Consider the following 24668-nt stretch of genomic DNA (forward strand, 5'->3'; position numbering starts at 1 on the left):
TAAAATCCAAATCCAGTGGATTTTGGTTAATTGGGACAGCCACTTATTTGGGACAACTCTTAAAGAACAAAAACTAATTGAGTAAATAGCTGGGATTCCTTTCATTTATTTGTGACATTATGCCACTTAATTGGGATTAGGAGATTTGGGCAGTTTCTTACTAGTGCCACTCACATGCACTTGTGTGGCACTTGAGTGAACAGTTAGCTGAGCGTGCTTGTGTTATGTTATCCATTTAGACTGACGGATACCAATTGAAAAAGCAGTGGTTTTTGATCATTTTGTGTTTCTATTTTGACTTTAAAAAAATTTGAGGCCCTTGCCAAATAGATTATGACATCATTTCATGCAGGAGGGCAATGAAGGCAGTCCATTATCTACACAAGGACACAGCAGCGTACACTGGATAAATTCCTCCATTGATAACTATTAAGAACCATTAGGAACTAATACACAATTTTATACTACTGCGGTAGTATTGGTAGTGTTCTAATTTGTCTGTATTTCATTTAAATATTTTAAGTTGTTACTCAGTTAAGTGGTAGTTTGACTTTATACTTTTTTTTTAAACAGTTTCCATTAAACTTCGCCTAATTGGGGCCAAAACGTACAAATCATAAATGGGATTCCACTGTAGTATGAAATCTACAGGTTCAGCTGCCTTTAGGACAATGTAAGTGACATTACTGAGACTTCTCCAAACATGAACAATTTTCACATGCTTATTTCTGCTCCTTTATAGTGGGATGTTTGCGGAGAAGGCAGATGTAAAAAGAGGAGTTGAAGATGCATGGGTATTCTTTCGGTAAGAAGATAGGCCATTACATGGTAGGGATATTAATGTCAGATCAGAATCCCTTCCTCATTTTCTCGCCATTAGCTTGGTACATTTCCAAGTGTCAAAAACACAGCTACGGGTTACAAGATGCACGTGAAATTGCATTTCAGAGGAAAATAAAACAAAGGAGCAGTTTTGAAGCCAATGCTACAATGCTTTAGCATGAGCTCAACTACTGCTGTTTCTTACTGCCACTCTTCACAAGTGCAATGAGTTCTTCAAATGGAATGTTTGCAAAGAGCATTTAAGTCAAAAATTGGATAACAAGGCAAGTTATAATGATTTGTTTAATATGCCTTCTGCTTATTTCACCATGGACAGGTACGTGTAGTTCATACGAATAAGTTATAAATTTTGAACTGAAATGCAGTATCATTGAAATATACAATCAGCCTCATACAGTAATATTAGCTCATAAATATAACAAGCTTCAGAATGCCACACTTACTGACAGTAATTTACCTCGTCAAAAAGTGCAAAGATATCTGTTAATGCATCATTAATTGGCAGCTTCAAATAATCAGCAAATATCTTCAGAGTTATATGTTTTCCTCTCTCTTTTTTGGCACTTTCTGCAAGTTCATCCAGTTCCTTTTCAACTTGACTCGGCTTTAAACTGGACAAAATGAACACAGATACAAATCAGTCACCAGTGTTAATCCCAAAATTATAAGATGAAATGCAGTAAATATTTAAGATGCTAGTATTTGCTGCTTAAGTAATTGGAAATCAATCTACCTATAAATACACTGATGTGGCCAAACCGTGTGTGTTTTAATTTGTGTATCTCTTGCGTGTGAAACAATACAGAATTTCATTTTTCTGAAGTAAAAAAGTGTCCATGAAGGTACATTCTCTGTATTGAGTATTCATTAAATGTCTCCTATCATGTGTACCGATGTGAAGCAATGAGTAATTTGTATTCATGAATTCAATACTGAAATTTCAGAAGAAGAAATTTCAAAAATATGAGATTCTGCAGATGTTGAAATCCAGAGCAACACACACACACAATGTTGGAGGAACTCAGCAAGTTAGGCAGCATCTATGAAAACGAATGTTTCATAGCTTGAATCCATGTTTCAAGCCAAAACCCTGTATCAGGATTGGAAAGGAAGGGAGATGATGCCAGAATAAAAATGTGGGGGAGGGCAAGGAGGACAAGCTAGAAGGTGATAGGTGTAACTTCAGGTGAACCTGGCAGAAAAAGTTGATTGTTTATTCATTTTTGTATATGCTGCTTGACCTGCTGTGTTCCTCCAGCATTTTGTGTGGGCTTCTCTGGTTATTACAAAGGGTAAGGACTGTGCATTCCCTGTGCTAATGCAGACAATGAAGCGAAAGATATGACTTGGCACATCTGTGTGTGGTGTTTCATAATTTGGAGCTGATCATATCACTAACAAAGGCTGTTTGTAATAAATGACTGAAATAATCGGCTCTGCCCATTTCAGTCAGACTGGTCAGCAAAACTGATGTTGCTACTTTGGAAGTTGAAGATAAAGAGAATAATATTTCAGAGACTTGAGTCTTTATCTTTCAGTTTTGAAGCTTTGCTCTAATTCACTTGGTTCTTAAATCAATCTTCATAAAAGACAAAATTAGATAGTTGATCACTTTTGTGGGTGTGGGTGGTCATTGACGAGGACTGTGTTTATTATTCTCCACAACTGCCCTCAAGGAGGGGATCCATTATCTTTAATTGCTGGCAAACACACTCCAACAAAATTGTTGGGTTCACAGTTCCAGGATTTAGACACAGCAATGGTTTATTTCAAGTCAAGAGGTGAACCAACTTGAAGGAACATATCACTGAAAATGGTATGATTATTCCAGTCACTTACAGTTAGAGCAATTTGGCAAAGAGCAATGGACCAAGTGATCCACGACATCCCAGTAACACAAAGTTACTTTGTGGCATCAGCGTGACTGATGAAGAGTACCTCCAGAATCTTAATAAAGTGCTTACCAGACTGAGTAAGTATGGTCTGCGTGCAGACAGAGAGCAAAATGTGAGGTTTTCAAGAATGAAATCTCAAATTGCGGACATGTCATTGATAAGCTGGGCTTGCTTAAGTCACAAGAGAAGACTGAAGCAGTGCTACAGGGACCCAAACCAGAAAATGTGTCACACCTCAGGTGATACGTGGGCCTTGTAATCTACCATCACCACCAGTTTCTCTAAAATACTCTGCAGTGCTGCATCCATTGAACGCACTGTTACAGACAGGAACAAAGTGGGAATGGTCAGAAAGATATGGAAAAACCATTCAAGGAAACAAAGCAGCTAATAACATCAGATGAACTGCTCACCCATTATAACCCCATCGCTGCCCATTAAACTGGCATATGATGCATCCCGTTTTGTCACACATTATGAAAGATGAATCTGAATGGCAGATTGCGTTTGCATTAAGATCACTGACGAGTGCAGAATGTAACTATGCACAGATCGACCGAGATGCCCTTAGCCTAGTATGGGGAATAAAGTAGTTCTATGGACAAAAGTTTACGTAAATAGCAGATCACCAGCCCCTTGTGTCCATTTTCAATCCCAGAATGGGAATTCCAGTGAAGACAGCTGCCTGGTTACAATGTTGGCCACTATTGCTGGGAGCCCACTCTAATGATATAGAGTTCAAGGGTACCAAAAAAACAGCAACGCTGATGGCTTGTCAAGTCTTCTACTGTTGACAACTGAAGAAGAAAAGTGACCCAGCAGAAGTGTTGTCCACCGCACTGGTGGACCAGTTGCCAGTAACAAATTCTGAAATACAAAAAGGAAACATGGAATGATCCGACATTGTCAAAAGTCTATGAAATCACGATGCAAGGATGGCCAGCTCATGGTAATCATAGGTTTCTAGAGTTCTCAGTGAGACTGGACCAACTGTCAGTATGTAAAAGAATGCTGATGCACGGATCTTGTGTTATGATCCCGCTAAACTGCGCACCAGAGTGTTAGAAAACTTGCACAGCGGACACCTGGGTACAGACAAGATGAAGAGTCTTGCCCGGAGCTTCGTGTGGTGGCCAGCAATAAACAAATAGATTAAAGACTTGGGCAAAAGCTGTTCGGGATGCCAAAAAGTTCAAAATGCACCCCTACAGGCACCGTTACAACCATGGGAGTGGACATCTTCACCATGGCAAAGAGTACATATTGACTTTGCTGGACCATTCATAAACTCCATGTTTCTCATTGCTGTGGATGCTCATTTGAAGTGGCCAAAGGTTATAACAATGAAGTCAACAGACAAGGAGGTCATTTCTCTGCAGCACAAGGTGGACAACTTCCTTTAGGTGCATCAGAACTCTGTTCATGTGACGACAAATCAAACACCTGCAATGCTGTTCATGAACAGGAATCTGAGATCTCACATAGACCTCCTGAAGCCAGATCTACGGAGAGAAGTGAACAGTTCAGCCAGTTGCCAAGTGAAGCAGCAAGGAGCATCAAGATTGGACAGGAAATCCTACTGCACGATTACCAAGAAGTGGACATTGGGTAGGATAGCTACAAGAACTGGACCACTGATGCACACAGTGGATGTTGGTGAACAAACATGAAGACATCATATGGATCAGATACTGGATACTCAACTGAAGAACACACCTGAGTCAGCTGCATCCAACAAGATGGACACATTCAAGTCACTAGACTTAGCTCTCAGTGATGATCATGTCACTGACAGCAACATGACGCCCAAAACTGAGAACTTTGTCTTAGACATCTACCAAACCTGATGCCACTCCACAGGTCCGGAGGCTTGACGAGAACGTTATCATTCACAAGACACCTGACAAACCTGATGCCACTCTACAGGTCCAGAAAGAACTTTAAAGAAACAGAGAGCCACCCAAAGACTGAGCCTTTAAAACTGTTAATTATGGACTGTTAATCATGTTTATTTGGAATCTGGATTTATAAAAGGGAAGTTGACTATTTTGTACATATACCATTTTAAGTTGCACTAATCTAAAGGGGAAGGAAGTGTTATGTGTGGATCTATTTCTTTTAGAGTAATGACCCCACCCAGCACTATGCATTGATGTGTTGTCTGCACATGCGCTGTTGTCTACGCATGCACATTGTTCTCTCTCACTGCAATGCGAATACACCAATTAGAGACACCTACTGCATGCATGCTTTTATTTAATATACATGTAGTTGCGCACAGACACAACAAATAGCATTCGTACCACAAAGAGCCAGGTAATAACTGCCTCCAGCAAATCATCCACACTTGACATTCAATAATATTACCACATCAAATCCCCTATCAAAATCTTTTGAGGAGGATGTGATTAGAAGTTAAACTGACTGGCCATACATACATTAGAACATAGGACAGTACAGGCCCATTGGCCCATGATGTTGTGCTGACCTTGCAACCTACTCTAAGATCTATCTAACCCTTCCCTCCCACATAGCCCTCCATTTTTCTTTCATCCATGTTCCCAAGATCCTCCTAAATGCCCCTCATGTATTTGCCTCCACCACCCCAGCAGTGTGTTCCATGCACTTGCCACTCTATGTAAAAACCCTACCTTTGACATCTCCCTTAAACTCTTCTCCATTCACCTTACAAGCATCGCCTCCCATATTAGGCATTGTTACCCTGGGAAAAAGGATCTGTCCGTCTACTCAAATCTATTTCCCTTTTCTTAAGCATCTCAATCAAGTCAGCTCTCAATCTCCTTCACAAAGTAACGTCCTGATAAATCTTCTCTGTACATGACCTTCCTATAATGAATACTCCAAGTGTGGTCTAACTAGAGTTTTACTGAGTATTACTTCACAGCTCTGGAACTCAAACCTCCAACCAACACACCATATGCCTTCTTAATCACCTATCAATCTGTGCGGCAATTTTGAGGGATCAATGCACTTGAACCCCAAGATCTCTGTTCCTCCACACTGTATTGTGGCTACACCAGGAACTCAGAGGTTTACAGTAGTGGCTATCCTCCTGACACCCCAAAGCCTTTCAACCATCTACAAGCTGCATGTCAGGAGGAAACTATAATACTTTCTATTTGCCTAGGTGAGTACAGATCTAAACATTCTCAGAAAGCTTGACGATTTGGATAAAAGAGACTAAATCAGCACCATTCATCACCCAACACATTACCTCCATCACAAGCACACTGGCTATGGAGCATAACATCTACAAATCATACCGCAGTTACTCAGCCAGGCATCACCCACTCAACTTGCCTGTGATCTCTATCACAAAGGCGACAAACGCACCAGGCACAGTGAACACCAGCACTTGTAATTTCCTCTTCAAGTCACACACCATTCTGACTGGAAAATATATATACCATTCCTTTGCTGTTAGTAGATCTAAATCTTGAATCTACCTTAAGGGTCATCAGTAATAGTAATAGTCTTGACAGCAACATTCACGTCATAGAGGATGAATAAAGCAAAGTACTGAAAACTAATTTATAACAATATCTTTGTAAGTTCCTAATATTCAACCTTCTACCAAACCTTGTTATCATTCCCAAGTGTTTAATTATTCAGAAGCTATTAAGTATGATTTTAAATCTATCATAAAGTATAATACATGCCTGATACATTCTAATAAAACATTAATTGCTACATTATCACAGATGGCATTTTAATACAAGTACTCCACAATGATGTACTACATAGTTTGCATCAGTGAACTAATATTTAATGTACTAATTTAAGACAAAAAATATGGCCAAAGAAAAAAACTTTTATTTTTTCCTTATTTCCCTCTTTTAGAATGGTTGTCATTACAAGGCAGAAAGAAAGCAGCTAAAAATGTAACATAAAAATGTGGGGGGTGGGGGGGGGGGGTGAAGTACTTTGCCTTGCTTTTCAAAATAACCTACTTGAGTTTTCTGACCAGCTTTGCAAATTCTAGAAGACAAGTATCCAGAGGAAGCTTCAACTGGCTATCGGACATTACAATCTGACAGTCTTCAAATGTATAGTCAGTCACAGGAACACCAAGAGCTCTAAAAGGAACAGATTTAAAAGCAAAAGAGAAATGCATGTTACAAAATGTTGGGCTTGAATAAGGAACATTTTGTAAATACACAACTAGAACAAATCAATTATAAGTTAGCAACGTTATTCCTTGATTCCATCCATCAAGCAGCACTAAAGTTATAGGTAATTGAAACACAGCATTTTAAAAAATGCTACTTAATTTTATCAGCCAGTGCATCAACAGATTAGAGAACTTAAACTTAGCAATACGAGAAAATTAGGTTTTGTTGCTGGAGTTCTTACTTCGGCCATGCCATGAAGAATGTTAATTGGTTTCTTAAGAGATTGGGTTACAATTGCTCTAACACTAAGCCTCATGACTGATAACAAAGTAACACACAAACATCTAATTTTATGAATTTATGCTAATGCCACAGGTTTTATCCAGAACACAAAAATTGAGCTTGAAGTGAATCTGCACAGATGACTAAAGAGCCTTCATTTTGCTGTATATATGCCAGTAGTAATACATGGAAGTGCCAGCATGTTTAAAACATGCTGAGTATTGCTGTGTATCACGTCTTAGAAAATATTTTGATTAGTTTCTTATATTTTTCCAATAGTTTTGATTTTACAGATATTCAGAAACACTTGTTATTTTTGACAGCATTGACAAATGGATAAACTTGGTGGTGTGGAACAGCAGTCTGATTTTTTTTTCCAGCCATTTTTTCTGTTCCTGGATTGTTCTTCCCTCATACCCACTGACACACCTCTCCTACTTCATAAAGTAAGCAGCTGGTTTATAATATTAACAATGTATTTAATTTTTCTTGGGGGAAAAATCCCTTTGAAATTCAAAAGTGTGCATCAGTTCTCACTGATGAATAATTATTACACATTTTAGGCTACAAGTCAGAAGCACTCTTATGACTGCGAGAGAACACAGGAATATATCTGGAGTGCTGAGGAAGAGGCATTATGAGGTACAAATTCAATAATGCCTGAAGAGAAAAGAATGGTGTACTGGAAAGAATGGAAGATTAAAGGTGTAAATACAGGAGGTGATCTCTATGAGAATGGGATTTTTATGTTGTATGTGGATTTGCAGAGGAAATATAACTTTGTATATAAAGGGAATTTCTGGAAGTATTTAGAAGTCATTGCGTTAGTAGCATATTCAAGAATGGTGGCCCACAAAGTAACCATTTAACTGAATACTTTACACTACCACAGGAAGTTCATAAAGCATCAGCATTTTATAAAATGTTCAAGCACTCTGTGGGTGAACCGGGTAACAATCTCAAAGCAGTATCGCAGAAGGATCTTGGAAGTGATATTGAAGATAATGTGTGGTCAAATAGACAATAGGTGCAGAAGTAGACCATGTTTTATCAAATGCGGGTAGACATATTAGGGAAGCGAGAGGGAAATTTATTCAGTATAAGATAGTACATAGATATTATTGGACACCAACTAGACTCTACAAAATGAGGATTGTTGATAATCATTTATGCTGGAAATGTAAAACTGAAGTGGGCACATATTTTCACGATTTGTGAGTGTTCCATGGTTCGTCCATGTTGGTGTAAAGTTCTTGATTTGTTGGGAAATTGGTCGGCCCTTATACTGAGCTTGTGCCCACCTCTTTGTCTCCTGGGTGATAGGACAATGATACCTAATGTAAACAATGACAAATTTACTATTTTAAAGGTGGGTCTCATCACAGCTGCAAGTATTGTAAAACTGGAAAAAACCCAGATGTCCCACTGTGAGGGAATGGGCTGAGGAAATGGTTAAGATTTCATCATATGAACACATGTTGGGAAGAATTAACAGTGAGGGAAAAGTGCAAGACGTATGGGATCAATTTTGGTTGTATGTTAATTTAAACTTAAATTTGAAGTTTTTTTTCTGTTTCTTAGTTTTATATGTTTTCCTGTCATGGGATGGCTGTATAAGTATGCTGTACTGTATCTGCTCTATGATATGCTGTGCTGCTTTGTAAAATAAGAATAAATAATAATAAAAATTTGAATTACAAAAAAAAATAATGCCTGAAGATGGCAGCACTGGTAGATAGTTTGATACAGGTGTCATAGAGAATACCAGGCTTTAGTAAAATACAAAACATTGTTGAGACCACATCTGGAATACTGTATACAGTTTTAGTTGCCACTGCAGAGAAGGGACATGACTGTTAGAAAGGATTAGATCAGTTGCGTTTGTGACTATGGATTAGTTTTAGTAAATGAGATTTGTACAGGTGGGCACTTGATTGCTGCCATACTTAGAATGGGTCATAGTGTCTCTTTTTCTGTGCTGTACAGTTCTATAAAAGATCAGAATAAATGGCCGTGTTTTTCTATTAAAATTACAATACAGACTGACGAATTAAATGCTACTCTTGAATATGGGAAGTCTTTAAGTGATTTCTGGCAAAATCAGAAAAGTCACTGAGTTCAGGGGTATCATCACGCAGTTATATGCAGTGAAAAATTGAAGAAAGACAGCAATATTTCCAATACCATGTGGTGCAGTCCAATATCAGTGAGGATTGAGAATGGTCTAAATCTTATGTGGTCTGGCTCAGTTAAAGAGAAGTGTCTATATCTAAAGGCAAGTATCTTTTATCTATGACAAGTACTCAGTGATCACAACAAAGTGGGAAAAAATCTGAGTGATTACTAAACATTTGTTGGAGGACTTAACTGAGTAATCATATATTGAGTTTCAAATCTAATTAGTATTATCATACTTACTTTGCCATTACCTTTCTGACATTATTTGCATATAAAATGGGATTTTTCCTTTCTTCCTCAGAGGGTGTATAAACTGGCAGAAACTATTCAAAACAGAAAACAAAAGAAGTCTAAGTGCCAAAACACACCCCAATATTTCAACTATTTATGGTTTGACGCAATAATCCTTTAACAATGTTCTCTGTACAATTTATTAAGCTATAAATCAAAGTTAGCTATTAAAACTTGTACATTCGTTTCAGATTTTAGTGAAGTGATCTTGTCTGAGAAAAAAGAACTGCAAGCCTGATAACAGAGAAAATTAAAAAAAGAACATCTCTGGCATTCTGTGGTAGATTAAACCAGTTGAAAGAAAAGCTACTGACATTCCTGAAGTGATATTGCCAATTCAGGAATTTGGTGTGCATACATTCCTGCAATTCTAAGCTTCATTTTTAAAAATTGAGTATGATGTGTGGTCTTCATTACAGGTTGTAGACAATACTTTTCCAAATTAATTTTCTGAAGGAAAGCAGTAACAAAAGTTACTTTGAAATGACCTGTAAACTCAGTGCAAGATGGCTAAAGTACAACCATGTACATCCTAAAAATCACAGAGTATAAAGTCCATCTTATCTTCAGAGACATTTCAATTCATATTTCGGTTGACAAGGACAAATAACTTCTAATTTGAATGCACTTACTAACGTATGACAAAGATATGTAACTTCTCAAAATTTACACCGAATTGCTAATTGATTGTTGATTTTGTTTTTTTCTTCTTCCTCATGGAATACAAATACTCCAAATTGGAAAGTAACATATGGAAATAAAACTATAGATGGTGCCGTGGCTGGAATTTTTCTGCACAAAGTATAGGGAAGATCACTATTCTTATGACATGAGTATATTCTGTTATTTTCAACTTGCAAACTTCAGGTCAATATTAAAGGGGACGATACAAATACAGAACATTAATATAATTTAATACTTTTAATATGTTATTGATTAAGGATATTAAAAACATATAATCTTAGCCCAAACAAAATTCACTCAACATTCTAAATCTCAAAGTAGTAACAAAAAACTAACCTCCATTTCCACGTTATTATGTAGCTGGCACAAGGTGAGCCATAGGATTTTTAACCTGAGAAATAAAATTGTCAATATATTTTCCACAAAATGTGTCATTGGCTCATCTTGTAATTTTATCAGAAAATATTAAATCATGCAATTTATGAAAGATTTATAGATTCAGCACAATCTAACAAAAAGTTCCATCTTAATAAGTTAAATAGAAATAGTAATGTGAAGGTCTCTGAAACACCTTCACCAAGATATTCCTTTCTGAAAGGGGGACCTCTCCTTTGGGTTATGTTGAAATTACTCTATGTAATTACTTATGTTGAAATTACTCGTCTTCTCCGAGTGAATATAAGCGCTGAGGCAATGGTCATTTGGTATCTATTTTGCTATGCTTTATTTGTTACATCCATCAAACAAAGTTTTTATCTCCAAGTACAGTCATTTCATATATTCAAGACAGCAAAGAAAAGAATTAAGGACATTATCAAATAAGTCAATGCTAGTGAAAGGTAAATTATTGGAAACATTCAGGAACAGGATAATCTATGCTTGAGAGCGCAGGGATTGAGCAAAGGTAGTCAGCAAGGCTTTGTTACTTGGAGATCCTGTCTAATTTGATTGCATTTCTTGCAGGGTTGACAAAATGCATTGTCAATGAGGACAATTCAATTGATGAGGTCTATGTAAGGCTATTTAAAGGTTCTTATGTGTGACTCAAAAGTTCAAACTGATTCAAAACCCATGGGATTCAAGTTAAATTGGCAAATTGACTTATTATTTAGAGGTAGAGGGTTATGGTACAAGGTTCTCTCTGCAATTGGAAGCCTTCAATACCGCTGTACCAAAGTCATCTGTTCTGGGACTCTGTTTGTTATTGTCCCTGATCAGGAGCGGGGAGAAGAGAGAAGAGAAATAATCTCGTCTTCAGGATACACGTTCACAATATAAGTCACTTGAGTGATTAAATGGGCAATCTGATTTCTCCAAGACTATGCTATGCTGTAATATGAGAGATTTTGCAGATGCTGAAAATCCAGAATAACAAGACACAAAATGCTGGAGGAACGCAAGTCAGGCAGCATCTATGGAAAGGAATAATTAGTCGATGGATCGTTCAGACCGAGACCCTTCATCAGGACTCGAAGGGGAGGGGAAGGGAAAAAGCCAGAAGGTAGGTGAAAGGAGGAGTACAAGCTAGAATGTGATAGATAAAGGCAGGTGGGTGGGGAAGGGGGATGAACTGAGAAGCTGAGAGGTGATAGGTGGAAAAGGCAAAGGGCTGGAGAAAGAATCTGATAGGAAAGGAGAGTGAACCATGGGAGAAAGGAAAGGGTAGGGCACCATGGAGAGGCGATAGGCAAGTGAGAAGAGGTAAGAGGGGAGCCAGCCTGTGAAATGGAGGAAGAAGAATGGGGAGGGGAGAAATTACTGGAAGTTATTGAAGCAGTAGAGTTCCATCTGAAAGTATTTGAAAGTACTGCAACCTTGTTTCCCTGCTCCTATTTTACTACTTAATCCTGTTGTGTTCTGCCTCCTTTCCTTAACATTTTAATTTCTCCATTTCTTTCCCCAAACAATGCCCTGTCTCTTGCTTCCATTTGCTATTTGCCCTCCTCACAGGACACACTTCTTTTCTGCATTAGGGTTCCGCTCCTCAAAAGGCCCACACTTTCCTTATTCCTTGAGCAAGAACCTACACACAATCTCCTTCTCCTATCAAAAGCTTCTTACAGTTCCTCTCTCTTTCTAAGACATGCAATTACAACAAAATATGCATTCCTTTGCTTAGAAACCCACAGCACTATCCTAAGCATTACTTTGTTTCTGATAATGTAACACCAGTTTTCACAGATTTTGATGTAATTTCATCAAACTAATTTTAGCACTTTCTATTTCTGCAGTTCTTCCACTTTCATAATACAGGCAAGAGACTACACAGCACCCACAAGAAGACTACCGGGCTCAAGTAGAGTTACTTCTCCCAAGTCATCAGGCTGATCAACACTTCCACCCATTAACCCACCTCACCACCACCATTATATACACATCACCTGGCATCACTATGTACATGCAATCAGTTGTAAGCTACTTACAGAATTGCTTTTATATTTATATATATCTTATTTTTTAAAATTGTGTTCTTTAAAAGTTTGTGTTTTTTTAATGTTGCATCAGATCCAGAGCAACAAATGTTTCGTTCTTCTTTATACATGTACAGAAGAAGAATAAACAAACTTGAATCGTTTGAGAGGCTCACCATTGCAGTTTCAGTATTGTATTTTTTAAATCTATCCATGCTTAATTTTGGCACTGCATGAACTACTGCAAACTCTATCTCTATTTTTCAATTCCCTCATATCCTAACTTCACCAAAGTGCCTGTATTTCTCTCAACCTCACTTATAAGCAGTTGCTTATAAACATTTGTCAGACCATTTTCAAATACTCACACATTTATACCCACCTATACTGTCTAGCCTGCTCAAGCACACTTTGACTGTTAAAAGGTTTTTTCCTCGACAGTCAAACATTGGTGATACAAGAAAAACTCAACTTAATTGGTTGTTTTTGTACTGTTTCATGCAGATTTAAATTTTATTTTTGAAAATGCTTGAGAAAAATCAGGCAAGACTTGTATTTGTAATGTTTTTGAACAAAGCCAATCACATTAGCAAATTGAAAGTTACTTTGTCACTATGATGGTTCTTTTGGCCCATTGTCATTGCCAAGTCTCTGTTAAATGATAGTGCATTCTGGTTATTAAAAGCGCTAAAACTAAACAAAGATCATAAGAGGCAACTCCACCATTCCTACAGTTAAATGAATTATTATTCAACGAGGTCCTCTTCTTATAATGCCCACACCTTCACCCTTTACTCCAGAAGTTCCCAACTCACCACCAATCCTTTCCCACGTACAAATCTTTACTGTTGTATACATGCAAGAATCGAAGAAAAAATGCACGGCACAGTTGGCTAAGAAGCAGAATAATCTTTTTAAATTCAATAAGTCCCATCTTATTTTTGTCTTCTTTCATTTAAAACCTTAGAAAAGCAATATGTGTGAAATTACCAATTTAGTAACACGAGAAAAAAAGGAAAATTAAATCAACCTACGCTCCAGGTCCTTGCCAGGTCCAAGTGATTGTATCCTGGAATTAAAAGTTGAAAATTTGATTCAAAATGAGCATTTGTTTGCAGCTGGTATTACAGACAGAAGTATTCAAACTGGCTTAAGATTTACAGCTAAATTCCTGAACGGTATTGTGCATTTGGTGGAACCATGGAAATTTTGTGCACTGGAATATAATCAACTGTTAAAAGTGCAAGTTTAGAAAGCCATCGGAAGTATCGCCCTGTTAATTCTGAAGAAGTTTTACTCAGATTGCAAATCATTAAAAAATGCTAAGATTTAAGAAGGCCCTCACAGAAAAGCACGATGGGGGAAAACAGCAATGGCACAAGAGAACAATACCCAGAGTGGAGAGTTGAGGTGGTTTAGGGGAGTGCTGACATCAGTGGAGTCAGACTGCTGCACTTGTCCGACTGACAGGCTGGATAAGGAGTAGAGTTCAGATACAGGAAGCAAGGAAATCAGTAAATGGAATGCTGGTCTCAATTGGAAAGTAAACTGATTGCAAGAAATAGAAACGCTTGAGCAACTCCACAGGAAATTTGACAAACCTGGAGTACTCGCTACAGTGTTGGGTTCATGTCTTTTCCAGGGAGGAGCCTTAATGATTCACTGGACTGATTTGCCGGACTATGATGAGAAAGATCGAGAACGGTTGAATGCTCACCGAAGGCTGAAAGTATGATGTTCTGAGGGGAGTTGGCAGGTGTAATCTGAGAGGGAGTTTCCACTGACGTGCGAGTCCAAGAATCAATTTAAGACAGTCACAAGGATGAATTGTCTGTGAGAGGGTGGTGCATCTCTGGAATTGTCTGCCTAGAGATTTACAGGTGCCAAGTTATTTAGTTGGCTCAAGGCTTCAATTGATTTTTAGGCAAAAGGGGAATCAAATTCTACGGAGATCAGACATGAAAACTGCACTTGTTTCTTTGTGTCACTGGCAAAAACAGATTTATTGCCCATCCATAATTCCTCATAAGATGGATATGGGCCACTTTCTTAAAATAGCTGCAGTCTTTCTGGTGCAGTTTAACTGCTGTTGTGGAGGGCGTTCAAGGATTCAAGGTAAAACGGCCTGCAATACAGAAAGTTGGATTAGCAATGATCTTACTGAGTGGTGGTACAGACTTGGGGGAATTGAATGGCCTATCCCTCTTCTGATGTTTTTATTTTCAAGTCACAATGATGTGTAATTTGAGGGAAAATAGTAGGTTGTGGTGTCTCCATGCACCTGTTGCCCTTACCCCATAGCCATTACCATTCACACGTTCAGAAGATGCTGGTAGAGTAACCTAGAAAGGAAACCACACTGCAGCCACTGTGCCTTGGTGGTGGAGGAAATAATCTTTTGGGCAGCCCATGGCACGTCAATCCCGCAAGCTGCTTTGTTGTAGAAGGTGTCAAGATTTTGAATTGAGAGTTGTTAGAATGGCAGTCATCCAGGCAAGTGGAAAACACTCCATCGTGCCAGACTTGTGCCTTGTAGGTGGTGGAAGCGTGGTCAGGATGTTAGAAGCTGAACCACTCACCACAGGAAACCTTCTAATCTGCTTCTGTGGCTGCAGTATTTAAGTAGTCATGACAGTTGAGTATAAACAACTTCTACCAATCAACCTTTGCAAATTCCTATCTACTGCCCTCAGATTCTGCCTAGCTTCAATTTGGGATTAAATTTGTGGACAGTCCTACCATTTTCCATAACTATTTAAAAACTAACAGAATCCCTCACTAACAATTCAATCACATGCCAAGCCTCATGCCAAGTTGTATGTTGCCTCCTCCATCATGGGTTGTTTGAGATTATCCTGGGCACATTTAACAAATTATTTTTAATAAGTAAATTCCTCTTAAAGTCTCAGAAACCTCAATCAAGCCCAAATAGCCAAAAATACAAACCATGTCTTTGCCATCTGCCCTTGCAATTATTATTCTTAAATTATAAATACATCACCACATACATTCTGGGAACAGAGGAGGAGGAAAACATGTTCAGCATGCAAATTTTGAAATATAATTTTAGGTGTTGAACATGGCTGGTAGATTAAATTCCCATACCCTGTGCTAGAGCTGATAATGAATGTTCTGCAGGGAGTCTGCGAAGTTCTAAGACAGACCATTTCCCCCCTAATTAGAACCTTATTCAAAGCATATTTTAAAAAAGTGATCTACAACAACTTTCTCTGGAGAAGTAACAAATATAACTGTTAAAAAAACATGCATTATGACCTTTAATTTTACCAAAGAACAATGGCTGGAGCCACCCAGCACTTTAGTGCAAGGGTGTCTGTTAGGTACATCAAAAGTCAAACTTACAAAGATTATTATATTTATTATTATTATTGCTAAGTGTGATTTTAAATGTCGCTGCTGTAACAAAGTAATTTCCCAGTTGGGATCAATGAAGATTATTATTAGTGAAAATTGTAAAAAAAAATGCCAAGATTTACAAAAAGATATCTACAAGAAAACACAATAATTGCTCCATCCATACTTATTCTTGTCCAGGGACCTCCTGGCAGCCCTGTCTCATACTGAGGGTGATGAGCTCCTTTTACAGGCACTAGGACATACCATTTTTAATCACCAAGAAGTTAGCTTGACACTAATTAGAATATGATGCAGTGCACAACGTAGTTTCAATCTTAATACAAAATAACCAGAAGCATCTACAGTAAATATAGTATACAAACAACATATACACATTTTCATATCCCCACAAAATATACACATTTACATATCCCCATTATGAAAGAAATGGAGTATCCTGCCGCGTAGGGTGGGAGAGTCACCATAAAGCCAACCCGAGTGCATCTACTCTTTTTAGGACCCAGTAGACACCATGGAATTGCCGGGGGGGGGGGGGGGGGGGACAGCACGAAACGGCAGAATGCTCAGCACAACTGCACACTTACAGTAAGTACAAATAAAGAACGAAATTAAACTAAACTCCCAATGTATGCAGCAATGTGGGGGAAAACAGTGGGTCAACTGTGAGCATATATGGGGAAGCCAATGCAGTACGTACACTCACCACATGGCAATGTCTGCGTGTGAATGTGCATGTATAAGGAGTGTGTTTACCAAGTGCTCCCCATGACGATAACTAACACTGGATTAAAATTTTTCCACTGAAAACAAAAATACGCTCACCGTTTTGTTGGGATAACGTAGGATTACAGGCTGCACAGGAACTCCAGGAATAAATGCCCCTAAAGAAAAACATGCAAAAAAAAATCATAAACATGAGAAAGTCTGCATGCTGGACATCCAAAGCAATTTTTTAAAAAGAAGTTCTAATTTTCTCCTTTCATTCTTTGTCAATATTTTTATCTCTTCTCTTTATGGAAAAAAAAAGGTGATCACTTCTTGCAAGTGAAATTATTAAAAGCTCCAATTGCTTATCTGCCATTTTTCAACCTGAGATAAGATCAAGTGAACAATCACTTTGGGGCAGAGCTTCCTGCGTGCAGAAAGCCACCTATACTCACCCCTGCCCTGAATGGTTAGCAGGCACGCAAAGTTAATGTGCTGCTGTATCATTCCAGACAGTTAATGACAGTGTCTTGGGTGGTATCAGTGTGAAATCTAAGTAACATCATATGGGTAAGCCTCACTCAGAAAGCCATGCCATCTGGCCAAGACTACTGTCAAACTATTGAGACTCAATGTCCCCGACATTTAAAAACAGACATTTCAACGCATACTATAAGGAAACTTCATTCATTCCAAAAAGATGCAATCTTATTTCTTATTCTGCAGAACTGTTTTTCTTCAATGAAATGAAGATGGTTTTTGTTCCTGTGGTAGGTCTACCCTATCACATTCCTGTAAATTTGCTTTCTGTTGCTGAACTTGAAGAGTACTCTGACTAGGAAACCCAGAAGTCTTGAGCCTGGAAATTCTCTACAAAACGACACCAAGAAAAATGCTAATAGTTTGGTCAGGGACCGCTAGCAGTTTCTAACGAGTAATGGGATTGAAGCCACAGCAGCTTTGCACCAAAACATGAATCATACTGATCTGTGCTTTCAAAGGAATAGCAGTGAGAACAATAAAACTCTTGCATTTGCAGAATGATACAGTGCAACGATGCCAGTGATAACAGCTAAAATGCTTTAGCATTATATTTCAGAAACTAGTAAGCATGCCCTCCAACTGTTTATAAAATTCTGTTTTGAAAGTTTTATTGAAAATGCTTCTAGCACTGTCGAGCAGTGAATATCAGATCACTCCATCTCCATTGTAGGGAATAAAATGGCTATAATGAGCAACTTAAAATTGTGCTCTTGCAGTTTGATGTTTCACAGATAATGCATCATTATTTTTAAACTCTCAAGTTCCCTATTTATCTGTTATATTTAATCAAATTTATATTTAACTGCATCATATTTAACTGTCAAATATTTCTGTTGACAATTCTAGATTCTCTAGACTTTCCAAAGAATCGCCAACCTTGGTCATTCAATTTAGAAATTATTCTAGTACATTCCCCGTGCTCTAAAGAATGTGATATCCTTTCAGAATTGGCCACAATTTGGTGGTATAATAACCAAATATTCTAAAAGCCTTCCTTGCTCTGTTATAATGCAAAGTACAATGGTGAGATTTTTGTTAATTTTTTTAATACGAAAGACTTAAGTTTGTTATGACCTTCTTTGCTAAATTATAATATTATGTATGGTCGCAGAGCAACGTAAAGAGGGAGTGAAGAACCAGAGCTGTGACTCACATTGGAATAAATGACATCATATGGATGGATGATGTCCTGTAAGTGAATTTTTTTCAGTTAGCAAACAGGTTAAAATGCATGACCTCAGTATTTTGCAATGTTTTGATTATAAAAACAGTCGTTGACCAGTGTGTCGCCACAAAATCATTCAGCGTTTTCCCCAACCAGAAGCTCTGGATGAACTGTAAAATCTGCAATCTGCTGAGGGCCAGATCAAAGGCATTCAGGTCTGGCAACCAAGTAAGAAACAAGAGGTCCAGGTACAATCTCCGGAAAGCCATCTCATGGGCAAAGTGGCAATCCTGGACTGAACTTGAATCAATGAAGGACGATCGACAGATGTGCTCGGGTTTGAATGCTATCACCTTTTACAAACTGAAATCAAGTGATTTAAGTGAGAATAGGGCTTTACTCCCAAATGAGCTCAATGCCTTCTATGCTCACTTTGACAGTCAAAACATGGAGCATCCTTCATGAACTCCCACAGCCCACGAGTCTGTGATTTCAGTCCCTGAGGTTGACGTGAGAATACCCTTCAGGAAGTATCTCAAGGATGGAAAGAATCTGGCCAGATGGGGTACCTGACCAAATACTGATGACCTGTACTGACTAACTGGCTGGAGTGTTCACTCAGATCTTTAACCTCTCACTTTGGCATTCTGAAGTACTCACCTGCTTCAAGCAAGCTTCATTTATACCAGTGCCACCCTAAGAAGAACGTGGTAATCTGCCTCAACAACTATCGTCCAGTTGCACTATCATCCACTGTGATGAAACACCAACTTCTGCCTGAGAAGTGACTTGGATCTACTCGTTTTGCCTACCGGCACAACAGGTCCAGAGCAAATATGATTTCATTGACTCTTCTCGCAACTGTGGAATTTATGGACAGCAAAGATGCATACTTCAGGATGCTCCTTATTGACTACAGCTCAGAATTCAATACTAATATCCCATCATTAGTAATCAATAAGCATCAAGACCTTGGCTTCAATACCTCCTGTGCAAATGGATTCTCGATTTCCTCACTTACATTCACAGTTCAAATTTGCATCTCCTCCACAATCAGCATCAACGTTGGCGCACCACAAGGCTGTATGCTTAGCCCCCTGCTCTACTCACTTTACACTTACAACTGTGTTGCTAAGCACAACTCCAATGTCCATATTTACTGATGACACCATGTTGCTGGCCAAATCAAAGGTGGTGACAAATCAACAAATTGGAGGGGGATAGAAAATATGGCTGAGTGGTGCCACAACAACAACTTCTCATTCAATGTCAGCAAGACCAAGGAGCTGAATATTGACTTCTGCAGGAGGGAACCAGAGGTCCATGAGCCAGTCCTCATCGGGGGAATCAGAGGTGGGGGTGGGTCAGTCAGCAACTTTAAATTCCTCAGTGTCATTATCATTTCAGAAGACCAGTCCTGGGCCCAGCATGCAAGTGAAATTACAAAGAAAGTATGTCATCGGGTCTATTCCTTAGATGTTTGCGAAGATTTGACACAAGATCTAAAACTTTTACAAACTTCTATAGGTATATGGTGGAGAGTATATTGACTGGTTGCATCACAGCCTGGTATAGAAATAAATGACCTCCAATAGAATTCCTACAAAAAGTAGTGGATATGGTCTAGTCCATCACAGGTAAAGTCCTCACCACCACTGAGCACATCTACATGAAACATTGTCTGAGGAAAGCAGCTTTCATCATCAGGGATTCCCACCACCAAGGACATGCTTTCTTCTCACTGCTGCCGTGAGAGAGTTATTCAGGAACAGTTATTACTCCTGAACCATCAAACTCATGAACCAAAGGGAATAATTTCATTCAACTTCACCTATCCCATCACTGAACTTCCCACAATCTATGGACTCACTTTCCAGGACTCTCATCTCATGTCATTGTCCAATGTCTGGACAGTATCTCCCATCCACTCCATGATGTAACCGGTTAGGCACAGGAGTACATTCAGCCAGAGACTCATTCCACCGAGATGTAACACTGAGCGTCATAGGAAGTCATTCCTGCCTGTGGCCATCAAACTTTACAACTCCTCCCTCGGAGGGTCAGACACCCTGAGCCAATAGGCTGGTCCTAGACTTATTTCTATTTGGCATAATTTACTTATTATTATTTAATTATTTCTGGTTTTATTTTGCTATATTTCTACTCTATTTTTGGTCGGTGCAACTGTAACGAGACCCAATTTCCCTCGGGATCAATAAAGTATGTCTGTCTGTCTGTTTGTATTTATTGTTTATTTATTTGTTATTATTATTTCTTACTTCCTTTTGCACATTAGTTGTTTGTCTGCAGTCTTCCATTGCTTCTATTATAAGTTCTTGGATTTACTATGCCTGCCTGTAAGAAAACAAATCCCACCAATTTTGGTATCATCTGCAAACTTACTACACCCATCTACATTCTCATCTAGGCCATTTATATACATCACAAATAGCAGGAGTCCCAGCACAGATCCGTGGGGAACACCACTAATTACAAACCTCCAGCTTGAACAAGTCCCTTCAACCACTACCCTCTGTCTTCTGTATGTAAGCCAGTTCTGAATCCAAGCAGCCAATTTGCCGCAGACCACGATCTTCTGGGTTAGCCTCCTATGAGGGACTTTGTCAAAAGCCTTACTAAAATCCATGTGGACAACATCCACTGCCCTACCCTCATCAATCTCTCTTGTCACTTTGTCAAAAACCTCGATCAAGTTGGCAAGGCACAACCTGCCATGCATAAAGACATGGTAGCTCCCCCTATTTAGGCCACGGGTTTCCAAATGTTCATCTATCCTATCACCAAGAGTTTTCTCCACAATTTCCCTACAACTGACATGAAACTCACCATTCCATAGTTCAAGATTTTCCCTTGTTCCCTTCTTAAGTAGAGGTACAACATTATCCATTTACCAGTCCTCTGGGACCTCACCCGTGGCAATAGGGGACATCAAGATACTGGCCAAGGGCTCAGCAATCTCATCTCTTGCCTCCTTAAATAACTTGGTGTAAAACCCATCAGACCCTGGGGACTTGATCACCTTAATACTCATTAGGGGGCCCAACACTTCCTCCTCGACCTCTAAACATCCCTAATGCATTTATACACTCAGCAATGATCCCCTGGTCCATCATATCCCTTTCCTTGGTAAATACTGAAGCAAAGTACTCTTTAAGCACCTCACTCAAATTCTCCGCATCCAAGCAAATGTTCCTCGTTTATCCTTGAGTGGTCCTACCCTCTCCCTAGTTCCCTCTTGCTCTTGATGCATGTATAGAATGCCTTAGTATTCACCTGCTTGCCAAAGATTTTTCATGGCCCCTTCTGGCTTTCTTTAATTCCCTTTAGTTCCTTTAAATAAAATTAAATGAATACATTTGATATTTAGGAAAGGCAGAAAGCGTATAGGCAAAATTTACAAGGATGTTGCTAGGTCTGGAGGATCTCAGTTATCAGGAAAGATTAAATAAATTGGGATTGTATTCTTTAGAACAGAGAATATTGAGAGGAAATTTAATAGAGGTACACAAAATTATGAGGGGTATAACATAGGGTAAATGCAAACAGGCTTTTTTCACTGAGGTTGAGTGGGACAACAACCAGAAGTCATGGGTTAAGGGTGAAAAGTGAAAAGTTTAAGTGGAACATGAGGGGAAATTTCTTCACTCAGAGTTGGGAGAGTGTGGAATGTCAGCACAAGTGGTGCATACAAGCTCGATTGTAACATTTAAGAGAAATCTGGATAGATACATGGGTAGTAGGGTTATGGAGGGCTATGATCTTGTTGCAGATTGTTGGGAATAGGCAGTTAAATAATTTTGGCATGGACTAGATGGGCTGGAGTACTGTTTCTGTGCTTTTCTCTAGGACTCTTATAGACAAAAGAAAGTGAGAGGGTGATGAAATATCTTTGACCAGAAACTAACTCAATTTCTCTTTCCACAGATACTGTTGTAGCTATGGTTCGTTTCCAGCATTTTCTGCTTGTTTTTCAGATTTCTCACACCTGCAGTTTTCCCTTGAAAGTTTAAATTTCATAGAAAACAGCTAGGCTAATGCTATTATTAGGAGTTTATAATAGTGCTGTACCGTTAGAAAGGACCCTGACTCAGCAGATTGCACTACATAATTAAGATAAACTTGTGTGAAAGGAGACAGAAATAGGGTCAGAAAACATTCCTGGTCATTGATTAAAGACCCCTGAATAATCACTAATGAAGCTATATTTCATAAAACATGGAAAATACAGTAATCATGGAGAGCTTTAATCTAGACATAGAAAGGGTAAATCAAATCAGTAGAGATGCAATAGAATTTGAGGGAGGCAAACTATTTTAGATCCAGCACTGTGCAAAAAGGGTTAAATTAATAACCCCGTTGTGAATAAGTTCTCAGGAAGGAATGACTAGAATAACATGTAATTTTACATTAAGTTCATAACTAGTAGTTGAACCTGAAGCCGTGGTTTTCAATGTAAATAAAGGAAACTGTGCAGGTCTGAAACTAATTTAAAAGTTTTAACTGTAGAGAAACAATGGGCAACATTTAAAGTAATAAATACATGATTTGCAACAAATGTATAAGGCATTAAAAACAACAGGGAAAGTGGCCAAATCAATTATAAAGATAATTAAAAGTAATACTAAATCCAGTAAGATTGAGGGCTGTAAGCATTTTAGAATTCGAAGGATGATCAGAAAATTGTAAAAGGGAAATAGACAGACCAATAACTTCTACTGGTGTGGAAAAAAAAAAGATTACTATGAGGAAATGCAGGTTATGTGGACAGATGGGAGAACTTGTAATTTAGAATCAGGAAATGGCAGAGAAGGATGCAAAGAAGCTTCAATGGGATACAGCCAAGCTAAGAGAGTGAGCGACAACATGACAGTTGGAATGCAATGTGGAAAAAAGTGAGGCTCTTCACTTCAGTAGAGGAAAAAAAGATGTTAAAAACGATTTGTAAATGATGTCCTAGGTCACTGAAAGTCAACATGCAGGTACATGGCAATTGAGGGAAATAATGCGTTGGCCTTTAACACAGGAGGATTTGAGAACACGAGTAAAGATGCCTTACTACAATTATGTAGGGTTTCCTGAGATCTTTAACTAACAAATGGAAGACTTGCTATAGAGGGTGTGCATCGAAAAGTCACCAGATTGGTTCCTGGAATAGCAGGTCTGTCATATGAGGAGAAATCCAATAGATTAGGCCTCTGAATTTCAGAAGAATGAGAGGTTACCTCAATGAAAGAAAATTATTGAGCACAACAGGGTAGATATGAGTAAGACATTTCCTCTGTTAATCAATCAAAATTTGGGGCCATTGTTTCACCTCCATACCTAAACAAAGAAAGAGGGATTGGTGAAAGAGGGATTGGGATTCTTAGTGGGCTGTGAAGGTCCTGTTAGTGATTACATTCAAAAGAGGAAGAAAAAAGAGATATGAAGATGAGGAATGGAACAGTCAGAAAGTTAAACACAACCACAAATGAATAGAAATGGACAAATGTTTTCGATATGAATCAACATTTGGAAGTTGCAACAAGGAGAAGGGGTAAATGGTTTCTGGAGTTCAAGAATATTAAGAGTGCAAGTACAGAGTCAATCAAAAGAGGAATGAATCTCAAGGATTGACTGATCACAGGATTCTGAAATAGCCATGGTGACAATAAAGACCAAGTAAACATAACTATTTGCTGGACTCAGACCAGCATAAGTTAAGGGATGATAACGCAATGTACCATTCCCTCAGCTTCACTATGAGGCAGTAATGAATTGGAAAGTTAGCTCAACTTACCAGCCCCAAGGACTCAAAAGCCTAACAAATTGGAAGAAAGTAGCAACCAGTTATAGTGAAATAAGAGGCAATGGATCTACTTTAAAGCGTTTCCAGTGGCAGTTAGATACTCAACAACATGAAGACAGCTACTGTGGTAATACGAGATAACTCAAAGCCCAAGTTAAGATAAGAAAATATTTTTATAATAGAGTTTGGTTATCAAATCCACATGTAGCGTGAGAGCCTTGTGTTAATTCTCAGAAACAATTAATTTCATATTCCTGAATACCTGATTGACTTGGTACCAATAGGTGGAATGTTATTACTAAAGTGGGAAATATAGGTGATCGTGTGATAACCAATTTTCCAGCTGTTGCA

The 24668-nt window shown here is 38.5% G+C and overlaps 1 protein-coding gene across 1 annotated transcript in view; it reads right to left on the minus strand.

The window, feature by feature from the left end:
* Window positions 1–24668, minus strand: part of LOC140713804 (lysophosphatidylcholine acyltransferase 1-like) — a 115526-nt gene that overhangs the window by 23101 nt on the left and 67757 nt on the right. Inside the window, exons 6-11 of the mRNA XM_073024354.1 lie at window positions 16918–16976; window positions 13752–13786; window positions 10643–10697; window positions 9572–9654; window positions 6710–6835; window positions 1301–1454 (exon numbers count right to left, since the gene is read on the minus strand). Coding sequence (XP_072880455.1) covers window positions 1301–1454; window positions 6710–6835; window positions 9572–9654; window positions 10643–10697; window positions 13752–13786; window positions 16918–16976 — 512 coding nt within the window. The remainder of the gene's footprint in view (window positions 1–1300; window positions 1455–6709; window positions 6836–9571; window positions 9655–10642; window positions 10698–13751; window positions 13787–16917; window positions 16977–24668) is intronic.

This window comes from Hemitrygon akajei, chromosome 20 (genome assembly GCF_048418815.1).
Source record: "Hemitrygon akajei chromosome 20, sHemAka1.3, whole genome shotgun sequence".
Classification (NCBI taxonomy): domain Eukaryota; kingdom Metazoa; phylum Chordata; class Chondrichthyes; order Myliobatiformes; family Dasyatidae; genus Hemitrygon; species Hemitrygon akajei.